Source organism: Podarcis liolepis, assembly GCF_965112155.1.
Source record: "Podarcis liolepis genome assembly, chromosome: 2".
Classification (NCBI taxonomy): Eukaryota; Metazoa; Chordata; class Lepidosauria; order Squamata; family Lacertidae; genus Podarcis; species Podarcis liolepis.
Window position 1 is genome coordinate 96,424,658 of NC_139555.1, and position 25,828 is coordinate 96,450,485.

At 39.7% G+C, this 25,828-nt stretch overlaps 1 protein-coding gene across 50 annotated transcripts in view; it reads left to right on the plus strand.

The window, feature by feature from the left end:
• The window catches only part of FOXP1 (forkhead box P1), a 546,942-nt gene that overhangs the window by 494,362 nt on the left and 26,752 nt on the right, over positions 1 to 25,828 (plus strand). For 39 of the 50 annotated variants that reach the window (XR_014522962.1, XR_014522963.1, XR_014522964.1 and 36 more), the window contains 5 exons: positions 1,137 to 1,224; positions 9,951 to 10,034; positions 21,772 to 21,973; positions 22,080 to 22,159; positions 22,767 to 22,868. Coding sequence is in view for 47 of the 50 variants with exons in the window: in XM_083491883.1 (XP_083348009.1) it covers positions 1,137 to 1,224; positions 9,951 to 10,034; positions 21,772 to 21,973; positions 22,080 to 22,159; positions 22,767 to 22,868 (556 nt within the window). In the remaining 3 variants the exon portion in view is untranslated. The remainder of the gene's footprint in view (positions 1 to 1,136; positions 1,225 to 9,950; positions 10,035 to 21,771; positions 21,974 to 22,079; positions 22,160 to 22,766; positions 22,869 to 25,828) is intronic. The other 11 variants (XM_083491888.1, XM_083491890.1, XM_083491887.1 and 8 more) reach the window with 1 other exon arrangement.

Here is a 25,828-nt window from a genome sequence, read left to right on the forward strand (position 1 = left end):
TCTAAGCTGTATCCTTTTTTTATCTGAATATTTTATTTTTAAAGAAATACTTAAAAATATGTCTCCTACACAGTCCTACTAAGCAGACTCACATGTTTAAATCAGTAAAATTTACAATATAACGTGGTTAGGATCAAGTTATAAGGCTGCCTTTTTAAATAAGTATCATTCATTAGGAAAAGGTGAATGTATAGGAGCAACGTCAAAGAACTGGTTGAAGTTGCTTACATTTCCATTGAAACAGCAAAGGCAGGGTATAAATTGGGTGGGGGAGGGCAACAAAATAATAAAAAGGGTACTGCTTCAGATAATAGAAAGTAGTGTGTATTCTTCAGGGTGCTCTAGTGTCATTCAATTCAATCATTTTTTCTCAAGGAGCACACTTAAGAGAACTGGCTATGGCCACCCAGATTCTTTGGCGGGAGGGAGAGTTCAAAGCATTGGAAGTTGTATGTAATGTTGTGTGCCTTCTGCAGTTTTGTTTTTTGAGCTACTTAAAATGGGTGTTCAAAATAAATGCCAAACCTGCATATGTGATATTTTGGCATGTGTAAGATTCTAATAATGCCAAAAAACCATGTGCCAGTACAGTATTTGAGACATGAAACACTATTTACTGGTTGAATTAGAAAACTATCTCTCATGAAGGAAGATATTCAAAACAGGTATTTTACCAATTTTCTCATAAGCCCATACTTTTCTGTGCTTCTCCTCCATTTAATTCTCTTTTTTTCTCCTCCAGTTTTGTGCTATTTTATTTTCTGCCATGTGAATGTTTTAGTCTATTGTGATGATCTGTCACATGCACCAATTTATCCAGCATCATTTTTCTACATAGATGTAAAAATATGTTTAGCTTGTTTCCTTAGTCATATTTGTATTTCTTATCAGTGGGGCGGGGGAATCTCTTCTGCAGAGTTTTGTCGCTAATGTGAAACATTCATTTATTGAAAATACAAAGACCCATATTAACAAGCACTGTTTGAACCAGGACAGGGGTATTGTTCAAAAAAACAATAATCCGATTTTCTGGGTGTAATATTTGGGCTGCTTTACTCATTCTGGTACTTACATATTTACTTCCCTTTTTGTTTATCCATTTCACTTAATGATTTTTTTTTATTATGTTGTTACAGACATCTCAACAGTGAGCATGCGCTGGATGATAGAAGTACAGCCCAATGTAGAGTGCAAATGCAGGTTGTACAACAGTTAGAGCTGCAGGTAAAGATCATATTTTATATTAATATTTCCCAGTATTAATTGAGTCCGATGAAATGAGTTTTGCTTTGCCCAACTGTAATTTAAAGAAGAGCTTCCATCATTTTCAAAATTTGAAAAGATTGCCATCTTGGATCCCTCTTTATTCATATATAAAGCTGAAAAGAAAATGGAAGTTTGTATGCACTACATTACTCAAAATTATCAGTACAAATTTAGTTTATCCTTCAATTTATTCTACACTGACATTTTTTTTTGGGGGGGGGGGGGGTATACATTGTATTCCAGTGTGTAGAATTGGTGAAAACATGGAAATGGTTTGTACTGGTTTCCAGACTTGTCCAAGATTGGAATGGAGATTCTCTTACTCATCAAGCTAAACATTCGTTTCTTTACATTTCATTACACACACACACACACACACACACACACACACACTTCACAACTTTGAAATATATGAATTCCTCTACTATTGGAAAAAAGATTTGTTTTTGCATATAACTTATTAAGGATTTATTAAGGGAGTGAATTTATAGCGTATAAAGATGTCCAACTAAAGTATGGTTATCACTGCTTTTTAAGTGTATTTAAAAATCCTTCCAAGCCCTTGCTGTCTATGCCTTATTGCTCTTTGTGGATTGACTTTCTTTGTGTGCAAGAGAGTAGGCAAAAGGTTAGCCAAAGAAGACAAATTAAAAACAATGTTGTACATTCTATAGTTACCATTCAAAAAAAAAACCCCATCCTATTTTGTATGCAAGATGGTAATGTAGAGATATATGGAAAGCCGTGGGCTAAGTGCAGAAGATAATTACATTTGGAATTTTACTGAGTTAGTCATTTACAGCTTCAAATAGTTATAGAGAAAAATCAGCAAAAACACACTTAAAACTTTTTGTTGTTACTTTTCCCAGATAACCATGACTTGTATTTTTTAAAATTCCCTTTTATCTTCTTATCTCACAAATTAGAATTCTTTTGTCCAGATATCCTCCTAAATTTTACTTTCTGCAAAACCACGGTCATGACGCCCTCTTATTAGTATTAACAATATTTTAATACAACTTCTTTTAGAAAATCAAACACAGCAGGAATGATAAACTTCAGCAAGATGTATTTTATGAAAAATGTTACGTAGTTAGGAACAGGTTTTCCTTGCTGGCTGCAAAAATAGTGGAATTTAAGCTGGTAAGCTCAGAGGAGGTCCATCTATCAGGAAAATATTACCTGTATATTACAACTTGAGAAAGGTGAATTTCCTGTCTGTTTTTTAAAATGTATTTGTGTATGTTTGTGTGTGTGTGTGTAGATATAGGTATTTCAGTAATAGAATAGCTGGAAGTTTAGCAAGAAAGCAATTGAAAGCACTCAAAATATCAGGCCTGCCTTAGGTAGATGGTTCCCTAAATTAGCAGCCTTGTAGGTCATTTATAGGGGACGCGGGTGGCGCCGTGGGTAAAACCTAGGACTTGCCGATCGTATGGTTGGCGGTTCGAATCCCCGCAGCGGGGTGAGCTCCCGTCGTTCGGTCCCAGCTCCTGCCCACCTAGCAGTTTGAAAGCACCCCTAAGTGCAAGTAGATAAATAGGTACCGCTTTATAGCGGGAAGGTAAACGGCATTTCCGTGTGCTGCGATGGTGCTGGCTCGCCAGAGCAGCTTCGTCATGCTGGCCACGTGACCCGGAAATGTCTGCGGACAGCGCTGGCTCCCGGCCTCTTAAGCGAGATGAGCGCGCAACCCTAGTGTCGGACACGACTGGCCCGTACGGGCAGGGGTACCTTTACCTTAGGTCATTTATTCCCAGGATAGTAAACAGGGAGTTCTTAGGGGCAGGCCTCAGGCTCAACCAGACTTCTCACTATATCTAGATATGAACAAATGTAGGATTTCTGGTCCAGTTGTTGATTCCTTCCTGCTGTCCAGACAAGGGAGGGAATTGGTGAGCTTATGGCCCACTCCTTTTTCCTGCTCCTTCCCTGGGTTTCATCCTCAGGAGACAATAACTACTGAGGATTTAGATGACACACTGGACCAGTTCCTATGCTATTAATCTCTTACTTATCCCCATTAGATGCCAATATGATACAGAGATCTCCCTATAAAGTCTGGAGTAGTGATATTTACTAGGGATAGTGTGGGGAAATTCAACTTGGTTCACATTTTGATGTGATTCTCTGTAATCTGCACTTCCTGCAAATAAGTATACGAAACAAAACACAGTTTTGCTTCAAAATGTGCTAACAAAAAAATGTGTATTGTTGGGGAAATGTGAAAACAATTTTGTGTGTGTGTGTGTGAAATAGTACTGAGTATCAAAAGACTGAATTCCACGGTGAGATACCACCTACAGTCAGGTGAAAAGATCTGGCTCCCCATCCATTTCTTCCCCTCTGCACCCTGTGAAAAAAACAAAGACTTTGGCAGGGAATTGATAGCAAAGCTTGTTAGTGGTTTCTGGCTCTAGCTCATAAGTCCTGGAAGACCTCCACTTCTGACATCAAAACAGTGTAGGGACATAATGAAAAAGGTAATAGCAATGGATGGACTGGATGGACCAATCTGTCAATTTTCTTCAGTTCACCAAATTTCTGTGTTAGTTTGTTTAAAAAAAAAGAAAAAAGAAAGAAGAAGAAGAAAGTCCCTTGTAAAAATTCATAGTATTGGTGCCCATTTTTTGCTATGCATTTTTAATGTACTATTTGTGTAAAGTGCTGGTGGAGTTAGTATGACAGCATAACCTGTCCCACATTCCAGGTTGGCTGCTTCCACACAAATCTGGGATTCCTGCATGCACAATTACCGTACTTTTCCGTGTGGAAGACTATTTTTTTTACTCTAAAATAATGTTCGAAATAGGGACGCGGGTGGCGCTGTGGGTTAAACCACAGAGCCTAGGGCTTGCCGATCAGAAGGTCGGTGGTCTGAATCCCCGCAATGGGGTGAGCTCCCATTGCTCGGTCTCAGCTCCTGCCCACCTAGCAGTTCGAAAGCACGTCAAAGTACAAGTAGATAAATAGGTACCGCTCCGGCGGGAAGGTAAACAGTGTTTCCATGCGCTGCTCTGGTTCGCCAAAAGCGGCTTAGACATGCTGGCCACATGACCCGGAAGCTGTACGCCGGCTCCCTCGGCCAGTAAAGTGAGATGAGTGCCGCAACCCCAGAGTCTGTCACGACTGGACCTAATGGTCAGGGGTCCCTTTACCTTTACTAATGTTTGAAATCTGGGCTCATCTTATACATGGATAGTAACACCCCCAATTTCCCCCAAAATAGGGAGCGTCTTATACATGGGGGTGCCTTATAGACGGAAAAATACGGTATATAGGCTCTTCCTTGAGAATTGCTACCAAGATCACACTGCCTGTCATGATGATGATCAGCACTAGAACAGCACTATGATATAAAGTTTTGTGTTACATAAAGCCAGTGTGGTGTAGTTCTTAGAGTGTTGGACTAGAGCCATGAAGCTCAACGGATGACCACAGATCAGTCACTCATCACAGCTGACATACCTCACAGGGTTGTTGTAAGGATAAGATGGGAAACAGAACTGTTAAACCCACTTTGAGTTCTTTGGAGGAAATGTGGGATATAAATATAATTTTAAAATAAATAGACGTGGGGCTCCAAGCCGTCGTTAGTTTAGCTGTTGCCTTAAGCAACAAAAACTTGGGTTGATTAATTGGTGACTAAAATTGATTGGTGGAGCTGCAATTTCATATGTATTCAGGCTATCTTCGTTGCAGTATGTTTAAGTAATAGGGCATGGGAAAGGAAAATATTAAAGATGGTCTCTCCTCTAAGCAATGAGTGGTAATATTTGTTGTGTAAATTGCAAGTGATTTCACACTTCTAGCAGTACTTAAAGCAATACCTATATCAAAAATCTAGTTACATAATTTAAATGTTTGATTTAATTTAAATGTAAGTGCATTTCTTTATTTCTCAATTGTAATTGCACTTATAGGCTGCCGTTCCTCCAAGGCAGTTCACAGTTTTGAAATACCAAAACAAATAAAGGATATAAAGTGTATAGCTTCTCTTTTGGAGTGGTGGGGGAGGGGAGGGAGAAGAAAGCCACCCATCTATAGCAGGCCTTGATCTTATCGTTGCCTTCATACGTCTCACCTTCCTTCCCACAGGGTGGGTGAGGAGAGGACAATCCAGATGGGGCAGGACCTTATGTCATCGTTGCCTGCCTCAATTGCTAGCCTTTACATTAATCTATTAACTTTATTCTTTGAGGGGTATTTTACAGTCAAGCAGTGTATTGTTCAATCAATCAGTCGTAATTAATCAACTAAATATTCTTTAAGCAGTTGACAGGACTAGGGGGCTTCTTTTGGGGTTGCACATTTGAAATATTGGTGCGGCCACCACTGGTATCCAGCTGTTCAATTATCTGGAAAGTTCTATTTCAGTGTTTTCCAAAGACGTCTATGCAAAACCTCACATTGGGAGATAATGTGCTTCTCACAGGTTCCTGCTTGTGGAAAATGCTCCTATACTTTTGGTTTCGGGCCTGAGTGTGAATGGTTTCCCACGGCTTAAAAATCTTAACGTGAGGAGTGATCCCAAAATACATGTAAAGCCAAAATTAATGAACTGATTAAAGTGAATAAAATTGTGAGTACAGATAAATGGTCAGCCAGAACATTTCCATCATTAGAAACCTTTGTGAACAGATATACAGTTGTACCTCGGAAGTCGAACAGAATCCGTCCCGGAAGTCCGTTCGACTTCCAAAATGTTCGGAAACCAAAGCATAGTTTCTGATTGGTTACAGGAAGCTCCTGCAGCCAATTGGAAGCCCCATCAGATGTTCGGCTTCCAAAAATAGTTCGCAAACCGGAACAGTCACTTCTGGGGTTGTGGCGTTCGGAGCCAAAACGTTCGAGAACTAAGCTGTTTGACTTCCAAGGTATGACTATATGTCCCATTAGTTCAGGAATGGAGAACTTGTAGCCTTCCAGATGTTGTTGGACTGCAACACCCATTATCCTTGGCCATGCCAGTTGAGGCTGATGGGAATTTGAGGTGAGCAATGTCTGGAGCTTTCCCATCCCTGTATTAATTCATAGCAAGTGCTGACCATAGTCTGTAGTAGATTTGACTTAACTGATCTCAAGTTAGCCCTTTGACTCCTGAGATTATGTCTGCTTGCATTGTCTGCAAAACAGGTAGAGCAAAAGGAGCATTGATTGACTCCTGTGAACTCTCCAGGAAATGCAAGTAGAAAATATATGTCATGTTAATAATATTGTACTTCCCGGCCATGAACACCTGAGACCCCCAACTTGCACACTTGGAGTTTTACCTCTTATGTTCTCTGCAGCGCTTCCATCTCCAAATGAAAGAAGAATTTAAACTGTAGTTTATTATTCATCCTTGGGTATGATTCTCACAAAAATATAGATTTAAAACCCCTTGTGCTATATTTTGCCTTTTCTCTGTTAGCTCTGCTAGATTGGAGCCCTTGAAAGATAACAGAGTTCCCAATTCCTACAGAAGAGCTGTGTTAGTCTGTGCAGCAAAAACAATGTAACATTTTGTAGGATCTTAAAAACCAGCACGTTTTAATAGGCACAAGCTTTCATAGACTAGACTCCATGTCATCAAATGCATGCAAGTCACTGCTTCATTAAAATTTCTGATGGTGACACTGCAAAGAACAACCTTCCTCCATATATACATAGGAAACGAGCTTATACCAAGTCAGACTTTTTAAAATCTCAGGTGCTGTTGTCTGTTCAGAATGGCAGTAGCGCTTCAGAGTATGTAGCAGAAATATTTCCTATCACCTGCTACCTGATGCTCTTAACTGGAAATGCCAGGGGTTAAATCACCTGTATGCAAGACCTGTGCTCTAGGCATCTCAAGGCAGGGATGAAAGACCCTTCTTTCGAACACTGGAGGGCTGCTGAACAGTGTCAATAATGCTTAACAAGATGGACCAATAGTCTGACTTAGTGGCTTCAATCGCACATAATGCTAAACTGTGGTTCAGTCCTAAGAACCTTTGACACTCATGCCCTCTTTTCCTGCTACTACACAACCAGGAAGCAGAGCTTCGGCAGAGTTTAGGTTCTATTTCAATGAGGCTTGTTATCACAGGTGAACCAGGGATTGTGCTGGAACAAGTTAGTGTACCAGGCCATCTTCATAATAAGCCATGCCTGTTTTGAAACTTAACGATGTTTGTTTTGATTCTTCAGAGGCTCCCATAGATCATTGCAGCACATGCAAGCAGTGCCAGATTTACGTATGAGCTATAGCTTAGGGCCCCACTCTCTTGGGGCCCCCCAAAAAATTAAAGGAAAAAACCTGGATGTACATTTCCAAAATAGAAGATAAAAATAAAAAATAAAATAAAACCTAAATACAGCAAGTGTTTTGTGTTGTGTAGGCTCCTATGATGTAAGTAATGGGCCTCGGCTGCTAGCCTGCTCCCTAAAATATTACTGGTTAGCTCATTGCTATATATAGGATGCCTACATTCTGCATGGACTGTTATGTGCAAATGGCTTTACCGTAAATTACCATATAGCAGATATTCAACACAAAAAACAGCGACAATTTGTTGACAAAGGACAACTGGACATATAAAGGGCCCCATTACCTTCAGGAGCTTAGGGCCTTATCAAACCTGTGTTCCTAAAGAGGTCTGCATTCACAACTCCATCACTCATGGCAGAAGGCAGGAGCAGCCTGGAGCTGGCTCACAGTGAGGCAAGATTGGGGTCCAGGTGTTTCCACCTGTCTGCACATTCAGTGGGTGGAACAGGGAGCTCTGCACCCTTGGGGCGACACTCTTGTAAATTGGCCCACGCGGCTGGGTGGTAGGACCTTAGCTCAGTCCGGAGCCTAGCACTAAGGGGCTTTGGATTGCAGCCTAAGCTGTGTTCATAACTTACATAAGGTTGAGGGCTTTTCCACACATAATACATGATTTTCTCCTTCTTCGTGGAATTGATCCTTAAACAGTAAATGAGAGTGTGTCAAACAAGAAACCCTGTTTGCTATAATATAAGAAGAATGTGTCTCTTCCATTGTGGTTGTTTGCACTTTTGAGAGAACCACTGCGGAACTGCTTACTAGCAGTATGTAATCATCATGGAATAGGCTTGTGCACAGTATGTAGTATACAGAAAACAATGCACACAGCGGAGAAAATTTCTCAAAGACGTAATTCATAACACAGATAGCCCTGAAAGTGGCCCTCTGGTTTACCATTTAGTCACAAGTTACAAGTGCAGCCCCCCCCTCCACAAAATACCATTAGCAGCCACAACTTCCAGACCTTAGGAGCCCTTTATGGTGCCATGCTGATGACAGCTTACTCACATCCATGGCTTAACAAGCCCTTGCGACTTCTTCTGGATGATCTAACTGAATAGACAGGAGTTGCTAATGGAGTTAAGGGTTTATATTAGTATTGCTTTTTGACCTGCAGAAAAGCAGCCCAAAGAATCCTTTCATTCTTTGTTTTATGTTTTTGTCTTGAAACCAGAAGTCTTTCAAATGTTTCACTTACAGAGTCCTGCCCTTGCTCTAAATATCTGATTATCTGTCTTGTTCATTTCCATGGCTCCTGAAATTTATTCTGTATAGTCCTATACCCCCTTTCCTGAGAGGAATCCCTAGTCAAAACATTGTGACTTACTTCTGAGTAAGGCATGTATGGGCCTGCACTGGTTAATGTTTTATTTGTTTTAGCTCTATGTGTTTTAGCTATACTGCATATGTTTTATTTTGCTTTAAAAATGCAAATAGCTTTGAAATCTCTTGAAATGTAATACATAATTTTAAAATGAATAAATACACCTGTCCAGATATTTTATAACCTGAGTAGAAAGCTTGGAATACAGGTAATTCAGCCGCCTTTATTGTTGCATAATGCTTCGCTCACAGGCTCTAACCATACATATGTGTATTTTGTGCTTTGAGGTCCATGCACCAGCAAAATAACTTCTTCAAAATTCCATCTCAATTGTCTTTTGAGTTTCAAAACTTTTTTTTTTTCATATGAGCAGCCCCCAGTCAGTGCTATAAAGGACAGAACCCATAACAATACCCAAAACTGAATGCATCTTGGTGGCCTGAGGCAAATGCGAATAAGAAAAGGGGAAGCCTTACTTTCTCTTTTCCCCCTCTTCCACAATTAAAGCTTTCTCCAGTTCCTGTTCTATGCAAGAACAAAAGTTTGGTGCACCTTCAATTTTTTCCCCAAGAGTTGAGAATTAGCAGCATTTGTTTCCTTCTCATTGAAGATGCTGGGTAGGGGGCAAAACCATTGGAGCAGTGGGGAATAGTTCCAGAGGGTAGGGAATCTTCTAAGTTTATTTTAAAAGTTTAACCAAAAGAGCACACACTTCTTTTACTCACCACATTTTCCTTTGTGCTTTGCCTCTTGCCCATGAATTGGGACAGGGTTGGTGAGCAAATATGATTCATTAATGTCTTTTAGCTGTCACTGCTGCAATGAACGCACTGGTGCCAGCAGGTCTAGAGCTGCTTCAGTTGAGAGCTAATGCATTTTGCTTCGCAAAAAGCTGATACCCAGCACCTAGAGTTTGGTTACAAACACACACACACACACACACACAGAGAGAGAGAGAGAACGAGCGAGCGCACCATATAACATTTCTGAGAAATTAATAAGTTTTTGTTTGTTTGTTCTGGATTCTGTTCACAAAAATAACTTATGCCATTTTTCTTTCCTGTTTAGCTTTCAAAAGACAAAGAGCGCCTGCAAGCTATGATGACACACCTACATGTAAAGTCAACTGAACCAAAAGCTACACCTCAGCCTGTAAGTATCTGCACTGACAGAATAAAGCTTCACAACAGCCTCTTTTCCCACCAGAGAGCATAAAAGACATGCGGGCTACTTTAAAATACCCATCTGAGTGAAGACATGCACATTCTTCTCCTTTTTTGCGCCCTCCCCTGTGCACATCCTGTGCTGTCCTCAGAACTTGTGCGAAGGGTTAGGGGGAAATCCCCAAGCAGATTGGGGGGGCAGGGGAGGAGGAGAGGGGGAACAATGCTCTGCTGTGCAAGGAGAAATCCTTGCACTAACAAAATGTTCTACTTAGTGCCACGCTGAATACAGCCCTAAGTATTTTATGTATTTGATTTGATTTTGCAAAAAGTAAGCCAACAAGTCTATTCATTTACCTGCGAATTCAGCTGGACTTTAAAGAGAAGACTTTAAAGTTATGCTTTAACTGTTTTAGGAATGACTGTCTACTCAGAAATAAGTACAATGAGAGCTCCCAGTAAGTCTGTTTAGGACTGAAGCATACATTTTAAACTAGCTCAGAGGCTGTTCTCCTAATTTACATGTATAAAATAAATGAAGAGCTCTACCAGGGCAAAATAAATATTATGAGGGATGCAGATAACATGTACCACAGTACTTGGTCAGCCATCTTATGGAATTCCATCCCCACTTTATAAAAGCCAGATATTTAAGTATGTTATGAACAAACACAAAGTGATGAAGATGATCAGAATCATCTAATATTTATATAGCACCTATCATATTGTAGATAATAAATCCGTTTTGGATTCACATCATAAGGAATGCTTGAAGGCATGTGTCATACTCTGTTCAAGAAGGAAATCCTGAACAGTTTGCAAGATTATGAGCAGAAAGCAACACTTCTTTAGTCATTTAGTCGTATCCTACTCTTCGTGACCCCATGGACCAGAGCATGCCAGGCACTCCTGTCTTCCACTGCCTCCTGCTGTTTGGTCAAACTCATGCTGGTAGCTTCGAGAACACTGTCCAACCACCTCGTCCTCTGCTGTCCCCTTCTCCTTGTGCCCTCCATCTTTCCCAACATCAGGGTCTTTTCCAGGGAGTCTTCTCTCCTCATGAGGTGGCCAAAGTATTGGAGCCTCAGCTTCAGGATCTGTCCTTCCAGTGAGCACTCAGGGCTGATTTCCTTCAGAATGGAGTGGTTTGATCTTCTTGCAGTCCATGGGACTCTCAAGAGTCTCCTCCAGCAACATTACCCATCTCTTTTTTAGGTGTGTCTCTTCCCTATAGCGAGATAATTCTTCTCCTAAAAGCATAGCCTATAATAACTCTAAAAAGTTGCACAGGAAAAACGTGGAGAATATGAGATAATGGTGAACAGCACAGTAGTTCCTAAACAGGTCCTACTGAAGTACGTTAAGTCTATGTGAAGTGTATTGGTGGGGGGGGGGAGATTAAGGGATGACATGAGAGGTTTTGAATATGAAAAAGCCTACTATTCCCCTCATTGGTCGTCCCCCCCATCACTGTTCTAGAGCAATTTATTCTCCAGGGAACCTGCAAAATACACATTCCCTTCTAGGAAAACAGAGGTGCAGGGTGCTTATATATTTTTTATGTTCTCTATTTCAATAATGTGTTCTGTTTCAGACATTAATTTCGGTCCACCAGCTGCTCATAGGCAGGCTACCATATTTGCTGGGCTAATCGTCTTTGACTTGTATTTAGTCATGTGTTTGTTTTATTTAGACTGGTCAAAAAAGTAAAAAATACAACTAGCAAACCAATACTTGACTATTGTGCTGTATCACTGCATATTGTTTACAATCTGCATATTGATTAAAGTTGACTATAGATCATCAGTAATCAATTAATATTTGCATAATTCAGAATAAAATCAAACGCAGTGTACCTTTAAATCTTACAGACCTTAAAATCATAAGGCAAATCACTGCCTTGGTTTATCACATGAAGCAATTAGGAATTTTAAGATATTTTAATTAAAGGAGTAAAATTAAAGTATCTTGCATTTAAGATGTTTGCTTATCGAAATTTTTGAATGTGAACTCCGATTCTGACTGATGAACTAATTTTTTAACATAAGATCAAACATTTCATTAGAATCCCTGATCCCTTTCACTCTCTTGATCCATCTTATTAAAGGATTTTCTGCAGAGTAGATTCTTATAGAGTGATGCAAAGAGCATAATGGTACTCTAAGTATAATGCACAGTTAAGATATGCTTTCTTCTTACGTGCAGCTTTCCTGTAATCCCCTATTCTAAAAACAAACAAACACTAAACAATATGCATATGATAAAAAGAGAATTGCTTGGAGAAGCTTAGTTGGAGAGCTCCATCTCTCTTTGGTAAGAACCTTGTTTCTTAATATCTGGAGCTCCTACGACAACTCTGTTAATATGAAATAATGAGTTTGCTCTCTTCTCTTGGACCCATAATCAAACACCCACCCCCCTTCTCTACAAGCTGGTAGCCCTCTAGAAATGAATTCAAGTAACATGTAGGTTACCTCTGCCCAATTGAGCACATACCCCTGGCCCACACTAAATACCAGCTTTATAATTACACTGCTAAAGCTTTGTATGTCTTTGTAGAAAGGTACTTCAAGGCTTCTTATAGTGGACATGTGGACAAGCGTCATCCACGCAATAGGGATTATAATCTATAGGAAGTTAATGCATAGTGTTCAGACATCTGACCAGTATCCGGCTGCTGAAAATCTGGGAACTTTTGACCGTGAGCTCCAGCTGTACCAGTTGGGGATGCCATGATAAGTACTGCAACACAGCTAATAAACAGGAAAAAGCAGTAGGAAAAGGAAAAAAAACTGATCTAGGCAATGTGGGAGGGAGGATGCACTTTCTTGATTAGTATTAAAAATGTTTTACATTCTGGAAAATTATAGCTTTGATGGGGACCTCCTACTAAATTTATTTTTAACTGCTCTATTGAAAATTCTGTACCACTAGTCAACATTATCTCTCAGTTGCTCAGCACAGTGTTTCTCTATTAAAAGAAATAGGCATGAATATTTTTGACTGAAAAATTAATAGCTTTTGAATTCATACACAGCAGGTTTTCTTTTCCAAAGAAGTCCAATATCGCTGCACAGCACTTGTATAACCATTTATTTAGAGTCCAAGTCAAACCTTTGACAGCTAGAGCAGTGTTACAAGCCAACATAAAGAACTCCAAGATGTAAACCAACAATAGGCAGTCTGTGTGAGGTTTGCCATTGTCAAATACATAGATTGTTTGGATTAGTTTATGTAAATGTACTGTTGTATTACCCTTTGGGGGGAAAAAAGATCACATTTGTGTATGAAAAGTGGTTTCGTTCACAGGCAGCATTATAAATTCCTTATCCTTTAACTTACATGTTAGAAGTAAAAATTGGTGCCTGACAGGCCTATATTGTGTGACACTCTGTTGTTGGATTGAAACAGCCTTCTTTTCATTTATTGAAATATAGAAAATTTTATTATAGATACCATCAGATAAATCAGAAATTATTAAAATATGTATAGGTGAAGCATTCGAAAATTAATTATAAAATGTAGGAATATAGTGTTTTGCATATTGTGCTTTCCCTGTGAGGGGGGAAATAGCAAAGGCATCACAGAGTCTAGGCTAGACCTCACTCCTTTTAACTCAGCAGGATAGAACTTTGACTGGGAGAGATCTGATGACCAACACTGTAATGCGAAGTATTCTCTACACCCAGTAATTAATTTTTCCCTTCTCCCTATGACTGATGCAAGGTGTATGTTAGCTTTAATATCTTTGCATCAGTTCTTACTTTCGCCTTTAAAAATAGGCAAACTTACTAATAAAACACGGATGTAAAATTGCGGCTGAGTGGGGCTTGTAATACTTGCATTAAAAATTCACCATCAGCTAAAAATTGAGGATCTGGCTGCACAATATGAGCTCTAGCTGTCCATTATTTGGTGTTTCTCGTTAGTCAAGTGCTTTGGTCTTGACTAGGTACATAAATTAGCACCATATTTTGCTGAACTCTTTGATCAGTTCCCAGTGCTACACAATGAATCAGGAGTCCATCCAACCACAGAGAGCAGCAACTTGTCAGATATAATCACAGGGAGAAGCATGTATGAGATTATCTCCTTAAAATAAGCAATCTCTTTGCAGCGTGTTGGAAGTGCTTGCACATTCCTCAGCTCTCATATATCAGCCACATGCTTAAGGTCCTGCGGAAGTGAGCATAATTCCAATAAGTGCGTATTGAAAGAAATCTCTTTATAAACAGCTTTCAAATGTGGTGGGTGTGGGTGGAGTGTACACACAAGGTGTTTGCCAGGATGCAAATATTTTTCTCGTTAAGAAAAATATTGGTTAGGCAAGTGAGCAAGTGAGCAGGTATACCGTGAGCAGGTATATATAGGTATGCCTGCGGAGGAGGAAAGCAAAGCCAAACTTACCCTGAACTGGGTGAAAATTGTAACAGGCAGTCAACTGTATTTTCCAAAACTTATCTCTGAAATCCCCATTTGCTTGTGAAATTCACAGTCAGTGGATGGTGTGAAATGATAGCTCTTTTCATGTCTTTAGGACCATGGTGAGAGAAGCCTTCTTCCTGATCTCTTCTGCACAGCCCACCTTGTGTTCATAACCTGACTGGGTCAGGAGGTGAAAACTGTATTCTTTTCCACTTTTTGTTGTGTTGATTGACTAGGCGGGAGTTCCGTGAACCTTAAGGCACTCCAAGACCCTCGTAGTCTTGCATACCTCTGTTTTCTGTTAGTCTGCTGGTTCTTCTGAGACTTGGGAGTGAAGGAGCGTGTCCTCAGATGAACTGTCAATCTTTGCTTTGCTTTAGAGGGGAAAGCTCAAACAGTCTATTCCATGATTTAGGGAAGCCCATCTTAAGATACCTGCTTTTCTAGTCACTCCTGTTGTGTGAGGCATTCCAAGAGTAGAAGTGGCTGGAGAATACCTGTCCCTGTGCTCAAGCCACACATCAAAAGGTGGCTGTGCTTTCTGTTACATCCTACTGTTGACCTGTATTGTCAAAAGAAATATTACAGCAGTTCACATCACTATTTTTTTATTTCAGTGTTTGAAATAAAATTTAACTGAATATTCCATTATCCAGTATTCTCTTAATCTGTCTGACGTTTTTGTTTATGGCAGAACTTGGAAGCCTTGATATTCTAATGCATTGATATGCTTAATGCAATAGTTGTTCCATTATTTTCATTCATGCATGAGGTTCAGATGACGGAGGAAAACCAAGGCACAGTGTGCTTTTCGATGGCACTTTCATAGCTACAAATTGCGCCTCGGGAAAGAGAGAAGGAATACATTCTTCTTTCGTTGGCTCAAAAGTGTTTTTTGCATACCTGGCAGTACATCCGTCTTTATAGAGCTGACATAACTGTTGGCTATTTTTTATGTATTTTCCTTTACCCTAACCACAGCAATTAGGATTGTTTTGAAATCCTGTTTTTAGCAACTGTAAAAACAAAGCATTAAAAAATAGCCTTTTAACTGTGAGGTAATGACTGAGCATTTTAGCTGCTGTAGCTGTATTTTATAGTTTGAAAAATAATGATATGTAGCAATAAAAAGAGATTTGCAAATGCAACACACAAAAGCTGTTTTTATATACTGTTTTTCATTAAGTCCCACTCCTCAACTTGGGTTTCCTTAGTATCCCTGCCAATAACAACACCTGCTAAGTGATTGCTGCCTGCCAAATCCTGTGTTGCGTGCAGATTATATATATATATATATATATATATATATATATATATATATATATATAATGTAAAATTTTCGTGGATGAAGTGTTAAAGCACACTAAATCTAACAATCCCAACACACATCCACTTTCTGTGGCTTAGCAATTGGTGTCCATCTCTGAAGTCCAATTACAGCAGCTGTTTTAGCCATGATCAGAATGGTAGAATCAGCAGTGGAGAAACTGCTGCCCTAAAGCCCCACAGATGGGCTCAGCATAGCTTGTATGATTTCCCCCCTGCTTGAAATCTGCTAGTCCTCTTGGTGTGTTTGCTGCTTTTTTGTCACCGTTTGCATGCATTACCTTAGACCTAATGGAAGCCATTTTAACTATCATTCTTTTGTGTGTGTTTGCATGCGTACAAACGTACATGTGTAAAAAATACTGTTAATGATTTATGCAGCAATGGTGAGGTACGGTTGGGTAAGACTTATTTTTTACTCTATTTAAGAACATTATTCTTTTTAAAACAAGCAGGAGAAAATTCAGATTTTTATTATTATATATTTATTTCTGTTCCTCCTTTTTCCCTGATGGGAACACAAGGCAGCTTTCAGAAAAAAAATGAGAGCTTTTCTGAGTGGGGGGAGGGGGTTAATGCCTACTTCAAGTTAAATTGCTGCAGGCTTAAAAGTGCAGTGAGAAATTGGCTCTGGTGTTATTTTGTTTGTTAATCCTTTGCGATAAGAAGATCTTGGTCATCTGATTTTAGGGCAGTTCACCCACCTATTATTTTAAAGCTGTTTAGTAGTCAGAGTTGCACTAGAATTGTCAGAAGATATTCCAGAAACTGGTGCATGTTCCTACATTGACTTTGGTTGGTTGTGGTAATTAAACACATTTTTGAATTGTGTAGGGTTGCCGTATTTCAAAAAGTGAAAATCCAGACACAGAAGTTGTTGAGCTTTTTATTGGAAAAGTTGTTGTTGAGCTTTCTTTTCTTTTTGCCAAAGTTGCTGAGCTTTCTTTCTTTCTTTCTTTCTTGCAAGATCTTAAAAAAAGAAGTTTTTTACACTTCTGACATGGGTTGCCACATGTCCGGATTTTCCTGGTCATTCTAGTGATTTTCGCCTAGACACCATTTCCGACGGCTGAATCCTGGTTATGTCCAGAAAATTCCAGGTGTATAGCAGCCCTAGTGTTGGATCCATCCTTAGGCAGAATACAGAGCCAGCTATTTCTCAGCAGGAGAGAGCAGAAATAGTTATTAATTCATAGATATTGTCCGTGTTCAGGTACAAACTCCCAACCATTTCAAGCAGCTTCTGAACCATACACAGTGTCACTTACTGACAACGCTTATAAGATGGAAACCAATACTGCTCAGTCTGCTTCTTGCTGGGACAAAAACAAGTAGCTAATTGCCATAAATGCCTAGGCAATATAAGCTTGCACTAACATGTCCAAGTTAAGGACCATTCTCCACAATAATTAAGCCTGGTTTCAGATTTGTCTCACTCAAAATAAATTCTACCAGAGTGGAAGCTTTGTGTCCGTCAAATGCCTCTGTGAGCAACTTTTGAAACCAGAGCAGCATGTTTTTAAATAGAAAATGCAAACATTGAGAAATGGCGTGGCATTTCCATCAGGAAAAGAGACCTTCCCAGTACAAACCCTTCCTGATCTTTGCCCTGCATAATCATCTTTGGCTGCTGCAAAGCCAGAGTCTAGATGGGGCTTTTTTCATTGTTAATTGATGATGATATTAAGATTTAATCGTTTGTAATGAAGATTAATATTTTAGATCCCAACAAAAACCAACACAATTCATAGAGTAGTTCTGCTCCAGTTCACAATTAATAACTGAATTTTGAGGCTATGGAAGCAGTGCATTCTCAAGTGTACTCGGTGTAAATTCTCTCTGCTGCTACCCCTTTACATTTTTGGCACAGTGGCTGACCAAGGTTGGCCTCTTGCAAAATGTGAGATGCTATCATCATCGAGCAGAAGTCTGACAAGCAAAACTTCTATAGGAAGTGACGAGGTCATCGTTTCATTAACTTGTTGGTTCTGTCTCCCAACCATTGTCGGAGGTGAAACACAATGCTAGGCTAGATTCCTACCTTACACCACCTTCCCCCTCTTCTTCTTCTTCTTCTTCTTCCCTCTCAGATTGCAGTCATGTTTAATTTGGAAACTGGGCTCCTTTGGCAAATTAGCAATTAGAACAATTTTGTGGGAATATGTATATGTGTCATTAGTTTTCCTGCAAATTAATAGCAAGAGCAGAGGTCAGGCAGAAATTTTCCACTTGACTGCAGTTCCTCTGTCGAGATTTGGCACTTTGTTTTGGAACGGCCACAGCTGCTCAAAGCCACAGCCTTCCTCTAGGAACTGTCTTTTAATTAGTTTACCTCGTAGCCATTATTACAAATATTACTGCCTCCCCCCCTTGAAATAAAATTACTGTTTCTACAAAATATTCCAGTGACATCTTGCACCATTGCACATTGATGGTGGGGTCATTCGAATGCGGCGTTTAATCATTAGATCACCTCCATAAGCATCTCCTAATTAGAGTCCTTACAATACAATTTTATCTGGTAATTAGCTGAGATTGGCTGCTTCCTCTGTAGCTTATTAGTGGCAGCCCAGCAGTGGGTGTGAATCGCAGTGTCATTTGTCAAGCCTGTTAAAGGAGGCATCCCCTCCCTTTACTCTTCCTCACTTTCTCTGTTTATTTCTAGTTGTACTACCTACCCTGAAAAGCCTAAAGAAATTTAACTCAATTCAGATTATTTAACTGGAGAACATTGACCTTTGGGCTTCCCCCTCCCCAGCTTCCTAGTAGAAACAGATTAAATGTTTAAGCTTTTAAACAGTAAAAACAGAATTGAACTTGTTTGAAATTGAGTGGTTTGAACAGTAATGATGAAACAGTATCCGTGCTCCTTACAGCAGGAGAGCCAATCTACTGAGCTTATGCAATGGAAGAGCACTGGAAATTGATTCAAATCTGCTTGTGATGTTTAAAAACACCTACTTTAACAATGGAGATAAAATAGGGTAGATTTGATTTCTTAGCAAGACCTCTCAATTGTACCATAGCTGTTACTGTGCTTTCTCCGTGTGTGTGTGTGTGTGTGTGTGTGTGTGTGTGTGAGTGATGGGTAGATGTCAGAGGGGCATAACAGAATTTATGCAGTCCCAAATAAAGTAACTTAAGATAGCATTTGCCTCGTGTTTTCAAGAGAGAACACTGTCCGAGGTAATTTCTGAATCTGCAACTGTCATTTCATGTCATTGCGCAATTTGAAAGCAAAACCTCCCATCTTTCTTCTTAGACATGTGAGCAGACTGTGGGATCGAATCACGGATCCAACCAGCCAGCTCTCATTTCTGCAAAGTTCGGTTCATAACTAAATTCTGCTGTGTGCAGAAAAATATTGTTGCTGCCTCTTTCCCCTCAACATTTTGCATGCCAAGTTTCCACGAGACATGTGCTCCCTCCTCAGTTTTCCTGGGTGTAGCTTGTTCCCCTTGCTCTATAAGTGGAAAGGACTGGCACAAACCAAACGTTCCTTGTGTGTTTTCACAGTTGCATGTGGTAGGTGATCTGGACGGGGGACTGTGGTGCAAGAGTGTCACCCTTTCTTCCCACATTGTTCTCCTACCAGGAGTAACACACGTGCCCTCCAGCTGCTGTTTACGGCAAATAGCACTTTGGGGGCAAATTGCAGCTTGATAGCGATTTTCAGGAGGAAAGAGCAAAACACCAAACCATCTCTGCCCCACCCCCAACGACTTTTGGTTATGAAATAACATTATGTGTCTCAAGTATGGAAGAAGAAATGCAAATGTAGTGTGTAATTTGGCTGCCCATTGATACCAAGGCATTGAGATTTGTCTGGCTACTGTGATTGTTGCTGTTTTTCCTGAATTTATTGGATTTAGATGAACTGTTTTTATTGTATTGGGATTTGGGTGTGGAAAACCACTCTGGGATTTTTAATGAAGGGTGTTACAAAAACGTTTTGAATACATAAATAAAAATAAGGTTCTGTAAATGGAGAAATGTTGCAGAGTGGGGCACACCCTTTGCTTCACCCCTCGTATCCCAAGCTCTGAGATTGGTGCACATACCTCATTTTCCCTTCTTTGAGAAGTTTTCCAGAGTAGCCTGATACATCGTGAATTCTGACAGTAGTTTATATTGACAGTTGAGTTAGAATGGCCCTCCCACTTTGTTTAACCCAGCGGGGAGCTCAAAAGTAGGCCATAAGTACACATTCTGTACTGTTTGCATCTAAACATCAAGATTTCCATTTAGTTACTGTGTTTTAAGGCTCATTTTGTATCTCTGTCACCAAAGTTCCTATGAGGCTTCATTTGTCTTGAATACTTTTTGAGTCCTCTGTGTGGAATGAGATCTGTGTTAATGGGAAATAACATCAGCACTCTTCAACTATTCACTTCTTGCAGCCAATTGTTGGCCATGTTGATTATCTAGTTATATAGTACCATTTTTTTAAAAAAAAATATGAATATTGCTTGTAGATAACTGATTATTTATCTGATTAATTAAGTAACCCATGTAATACACGTGAAATATAAATTTCCTGATGTCCTCATGGGGCCTTTTGCATAATCTCTTAGAAAAATGGCCTTGATTCTTAAGTGGTCTGTTTTTTATTAACCAAATATATATTCTTTAACCTTGCAATACCTTAAATGCCTAATAGGTAAGATGCTAGGGTATAATCCTATACATGGCTGTTCAGAAGGAAGCCCCACTGAGTTCAATAGAATTTGCTGCAGTTAGTGAGTATAGGATTGAAGGCTTAGTGGCATTATTTGGGACCAAACCAGGAGTGATATAAAAAATGTGTGAATGCGTTTCTGATTTTTGTTTGTTTGTTTAGTTGTTGTTAAAAATGACAGAATCTGCAGAATTGGATTGGGACCATGATGTAAAGATAATAATTTAAACCTTTTACATCCATGCAGAATTTTCAATGCAAATCATTCCAAGAGCTTAGTTGCTGAGGATAAAAAAAACACGCACCCATATTGTGCTTTTCTTCCATCTTCTCTCACTGTTTTTTTATTATCAGATTTTCATGGGAAGATGGATTTGTATCAAAAACTGCTTTAAGTCTGTAATTGATAATAGTTTTGAGACAAAACTCTGATATTTTCCTCATATCATATCTATACAGAAATGTTCACTGGACCCAAATGTGAAGGAGATAATGGCTCCTCTTTCTTAACTTAAAACCATAGGGTGGTATCTTGTGCTGTTGTTGCAGCGCGATCCCAGTGGGGTGCCATTGCAGCTGTTCCCCCAACCGCGCTGGGCGCCACACCCCCACAGGCGGTGCACCACGCCCCCAGGACGCGTGCCATGCCCCTGCGGGTGGTGCGCCAGACCCCCCCGCCCCCTGGTGCTGGAGCATGAAGCTCCGCCACTGGCTTTCCTGAAATCTGCTGCGGAGAATTGGCTGGTGGGGGGACAACCCAGAACAGAGAAAGGGGGTGTGTGAGGGGAGGAAAAGTTTGGTTGTGCAAGCATAAACCCTTGCACTAATGATAATAGAGATTTGGCACATCTTTGGATACTAGTCATAGTAAATACTTGTTTTGGGGGCATTCAGTAGTATAAGTAGTGTGTTTTTTTATAAAAAAAATGTTAAACTTAATTTAAAAATACTTGCTGTTTTATTTAATACCCTCCAGATGTTTTTGACTACAACTCCCATCGGCCCAGCCAGAATGGCCAGGGATGATGGGTGTTATAGTCCAACAACATATGGAGGCCGCCACATTGTCTACCTTTGCTTTAATGTGTTTAAAGATTCTTATTATCTTACAGTGGAAGGGAACCTGGGGCTGAGTTGAAAGATGGTAGCTTGCCCTAAGGTTATGGCTCAAAAGTTTATAACCAGAGACTTCCTAGTCTTCAGTTCACACTCTTAACTACAACACCACTCCTATGCATCGAGGAGAGCAAATTGTGATAAATATTTTAAAGGACATCTCCTTTTGCTTTTTCCACAGCTGAACCTTGTATCTAGCGTCACACTTTCAAAGACTGCATCGGAGGCTTCTCCGCAGAGCTTACCTCATACCCCCACCACCCCAACAGCACCCATCACTCCTGTTACCCAGGGACCTTCTGTCATCACTACTACCAGCATGCACAATGTCGGACCCATCCGAAGGCGGTACTCTGACAAATACAACGTGCCCATCTCTTCAGGTAACTTGATGGATGTGCAGGGAGATTCTCACATTCTTCTCATTTATGTGTTGCTCGTGTGAACTGTGGGCCATGGTAATACAGGGAACTCCTGTACTTTATTTAGCAGATCTTGCGCAGAACCAAGAATTCTACAAGAATGCAGAAGTCAGGCCACCCTTTACATATGCATCCTTAATTAGGCAGGTAAGTGAGAACAAACGGAACAGCCTGCTGGGATCCAGGGTTGTACATATATGTGATGCTATAGACAGAGCAGATGAAAAGCCCGTTGGCATGCTGAAGCCTTTGCTATAAGGTTTTTTTCTTTCTCTCACAACTGCAATACATATACCATAATTGCTTTTGATTAAGTATTACTATACGATGTGATTATTAGGAAATTCATTTCACACAACAGTGAAAATGAGCCTGTTTAAAGATGGCAAGTCAATTATCACAAGCTACAGTAATCTCTGATCCCTAGAATTAATCTGAGCTCAAAATAATTACTAAGCTTTAATCAGCTAGTGAAATGTTTTGCATTTCTCTTTGATTCTGCTTTATGAATGACTAATAAATTAATATTTCTGTAAGGAAACAGAAATAAAACTCAAAACAATTAGATAATTCCATTTTGAATTTTGCCATTGAGCTACTAAATACAACCATTAATCTTAGATTGTAGCGTGAAACCTTCTTTTCGATTTTGTGCTCAAGAGTCACGTTTTGTTTTATTTATTCAAACAAATATGCAAGTGTTTTTTCTGCTCATTTTGTCTTAGATCATTATTGAGTTTTAATTGCTTTACAGGCCATTCTTGAATCTCCAGAAAAGCAGCTAACACTAAATGAAATCTACAATTGGTTCACGCGAATGTTTGCCTACTTCAGACGCAATGCAGCAACGTGGAAGGTATACCTTATTGCCATGCGTACCTCTTGCTTTAGTATTTGACATGTACAGAACAGATAGTGCTGCAGACATAACTGTTTGTAACGGTGTGTGGACTTTGAAATCTAGATCAGTTGTTTTGACACACACAGGGTGCCTCGTTATCTTCCACAAACAACTTGCTGGTTGGCAGAAATATTCTACTGTCTTTGAAATTTGCTGCTAATTTAGATGCCCATTGCTGTTTTTTGTCTCCACCTTCTGTGATTAAACTACCAGTCTGCCTATGTAGTTGCTCCCAGCACTGAAAACATTTCAGCTGCTGAGATATAGGGGAAAGGGTGAAGAAGAAGCTTTATCAGATGGTGGTTTTATGTACACATTCTTTTAACTGGAAGCCGCAAACTCTTTTTCCAAGGATTCATAGAAAACTGGCTTTTCAGCCAGCTGATACACCTGCCTTAAATTAACATGCCAACTTCTCAAAACATTCACTAGTGTATTATGAAACACAATACAGGTTAATTGGGCACAGCAGTAAAGACGCAAGCCAATAAAAATATTAAATCTAGCAATTTAACAAAAATACCCCTGGTGCTTTAAATTTCAATAGTTTGGCTCTGTTTAGTTAATTTCACTGTGTGTTTAAATTCTCTTAGAATACTCCCTTTATTTTAAAATGGCTACAGTACAAAGTGGCACACATGGCATCTGATTTTTTTTTTTATTATTATTTTTGCAGAGTTTCTTTCTAAAAAGCCCCCAACCCTAAACTGCTCTTTATCTTCCCCTCATTTCAAAAAGTGGTTTGGGGATTTGGCACAGCAGCTTTTTTAAAGAAAAGAAAGGGGGAAACATCACTGGTGCCACCTTTAAAAAGCTTTAATCCTGAAGGCCCAAACCACTTTTGAACTGTGAAGAGAAGAGGGGGGCAGGTGGCAATAGAATTTTTAAAAAATAACAATTTGGTGATTCTGTTCTGAAAGCAAAACTCTGTGGGTAATTTTCAGTGTTAAGTCATACTCAGTGCAGAACCATTCAAATTAATGGAGAACATTACCTAAGTCAACCCATTTCATTGGATCTGCTCCAACTAGCATTGGTTATCACCCTGCAACAGATGTAATCGGCCACATCTGTAGACTTCATAGCCAGTGAGGTTTCTACCTGATGATTCAGATCAGTAACTTAGACAACACTTGAAAGCTTGTTTGGTACATGGAGTTACCATATTGAGCTTAGGTTTGGAAAATTCAGAATCCAATCCCCTCTCAGCAATATTTGTTTTTGTCTGATGTGCAGTACTTCTATCACATTTTCATTGGAGATTTCCCAGTGAACATAAAATATAAAAATAACCTGTTACTATCTAAAAGAATACATTTTAAATACACCACCACGGAAGCTCACTGAGTGGCCTTGGGCAATTCATCATCGCTTAGCTTACTCTACCTCACATCAGCTACAGTCCCACACTTTTTACAGGTCTGATCAATGTTCATTAACTCTTGTCACTCATTTTGCATTTCTCTCTCGAAAGAAGGGCCAACATTTACTGTGGTCATTAAGATTCAGGTGTTGGCATCAGATTCGCAAGTAAAAAGGGGGGGGATGGGAAAAGCCTTTAGAGCCTTTTTTTTTAACCAATCACTTTACTGAATCAGACAAGATGGCTCTAAACTTTAGAACTGGAGGATTCAGAAATGAACTTCCCCAGTTTTGAAAGCCCCAGAGTCTATTAAAATGTCCCCTTTGAAGTTAGGCTTAGAGCCTGACACCTGATCCCCCCCTTCCCTTTTCCATACTGACTTACACTGCAGAGGCCTTTCTGTATTATCTTTGTGGCTACTAGGCACGGGGATCCATGGGAGGTACAGTTGCCTTGGATTGTGATGTAGGCTCCCAAAGATCCATGGGAACTCTATCTTCCTTGGATCCTAATGCTATCACCCTTAAAAGCTGAACATATCATTTGAGAATTTGGCATGGTATCATTGGTAACAGAACAGACCCTTAACTTAAATTGCAACCAATCTTTAAACCAACTTAACTTGGGCCCGGATCAGATCAAGTCCAGCTTCACTCATTTAGGGTGAATCTATTCCAAATTGATAGCAAACTGATTACTAGCCAGTGAAATGTCACCCCAAAGCAAATACAGTGGTACCTCGGGTTACAAACTTAATTCGTTCTGGAGGTCCGTTCTTAACCTGAAACGGTTCTTAACCTGAAGCACCACTTTAGCTAATGGGGCCTCCCTCTGCCACCACTGCACGATTTCTGTTTTCATCCTGAGGTAAAGTTCTTAACCCGAGGTACTACTTCCGGGTTAGCGGAGTCTGTAACCCAAAGTGTTTGTAAAAGGAGGTGTTTGTAACCCGAGGTACCACTCTCTCTCTCTCTCTCTCTCTCTGTGTGTGTGTGTGTGTGTGTGTGTGTGTGTATACATATACATATACATATACATATACATATACATATATATACATACTGCTGTGCCAGGTAAATGTTTTTTATAAAGAAGAGCTTATTCAGATAAAAAACAACAAACACTTTATTCAAGGGTAATTAGCATTGTTTTTGTATGGTGTGTGGTGTTGTGGTTTTATTGTACAGAGCAGTTTTTTTCCCTTTCTCATACTGACAGTGAGAATCAAAATCACAAAGTCATCTCCTGTTAGTTTATTTTTTTCTTACGGCCATGTCAGACACAGTGACTGTGTTGTCTCTACACATGGGGAGCAATTGTCATAGACAACTGCTTCCTAGAGAGGTAGAAGTCTTCCACTCCTGGTCAACAGTAGCATTGTGAGAAGGGATTAAGAAGACTGTACAGGAATAATAATACATATATAATCCTATTCACTTCATTTTCCCAACTCAAAAATAAATTCCTTATAATTAAGGCTTCATGGTGCTGGTCCAGTTGCCTGCCACAATCTCCTTACAGCCCCCCCCTCCACAAATCCCAGCATGTGCTG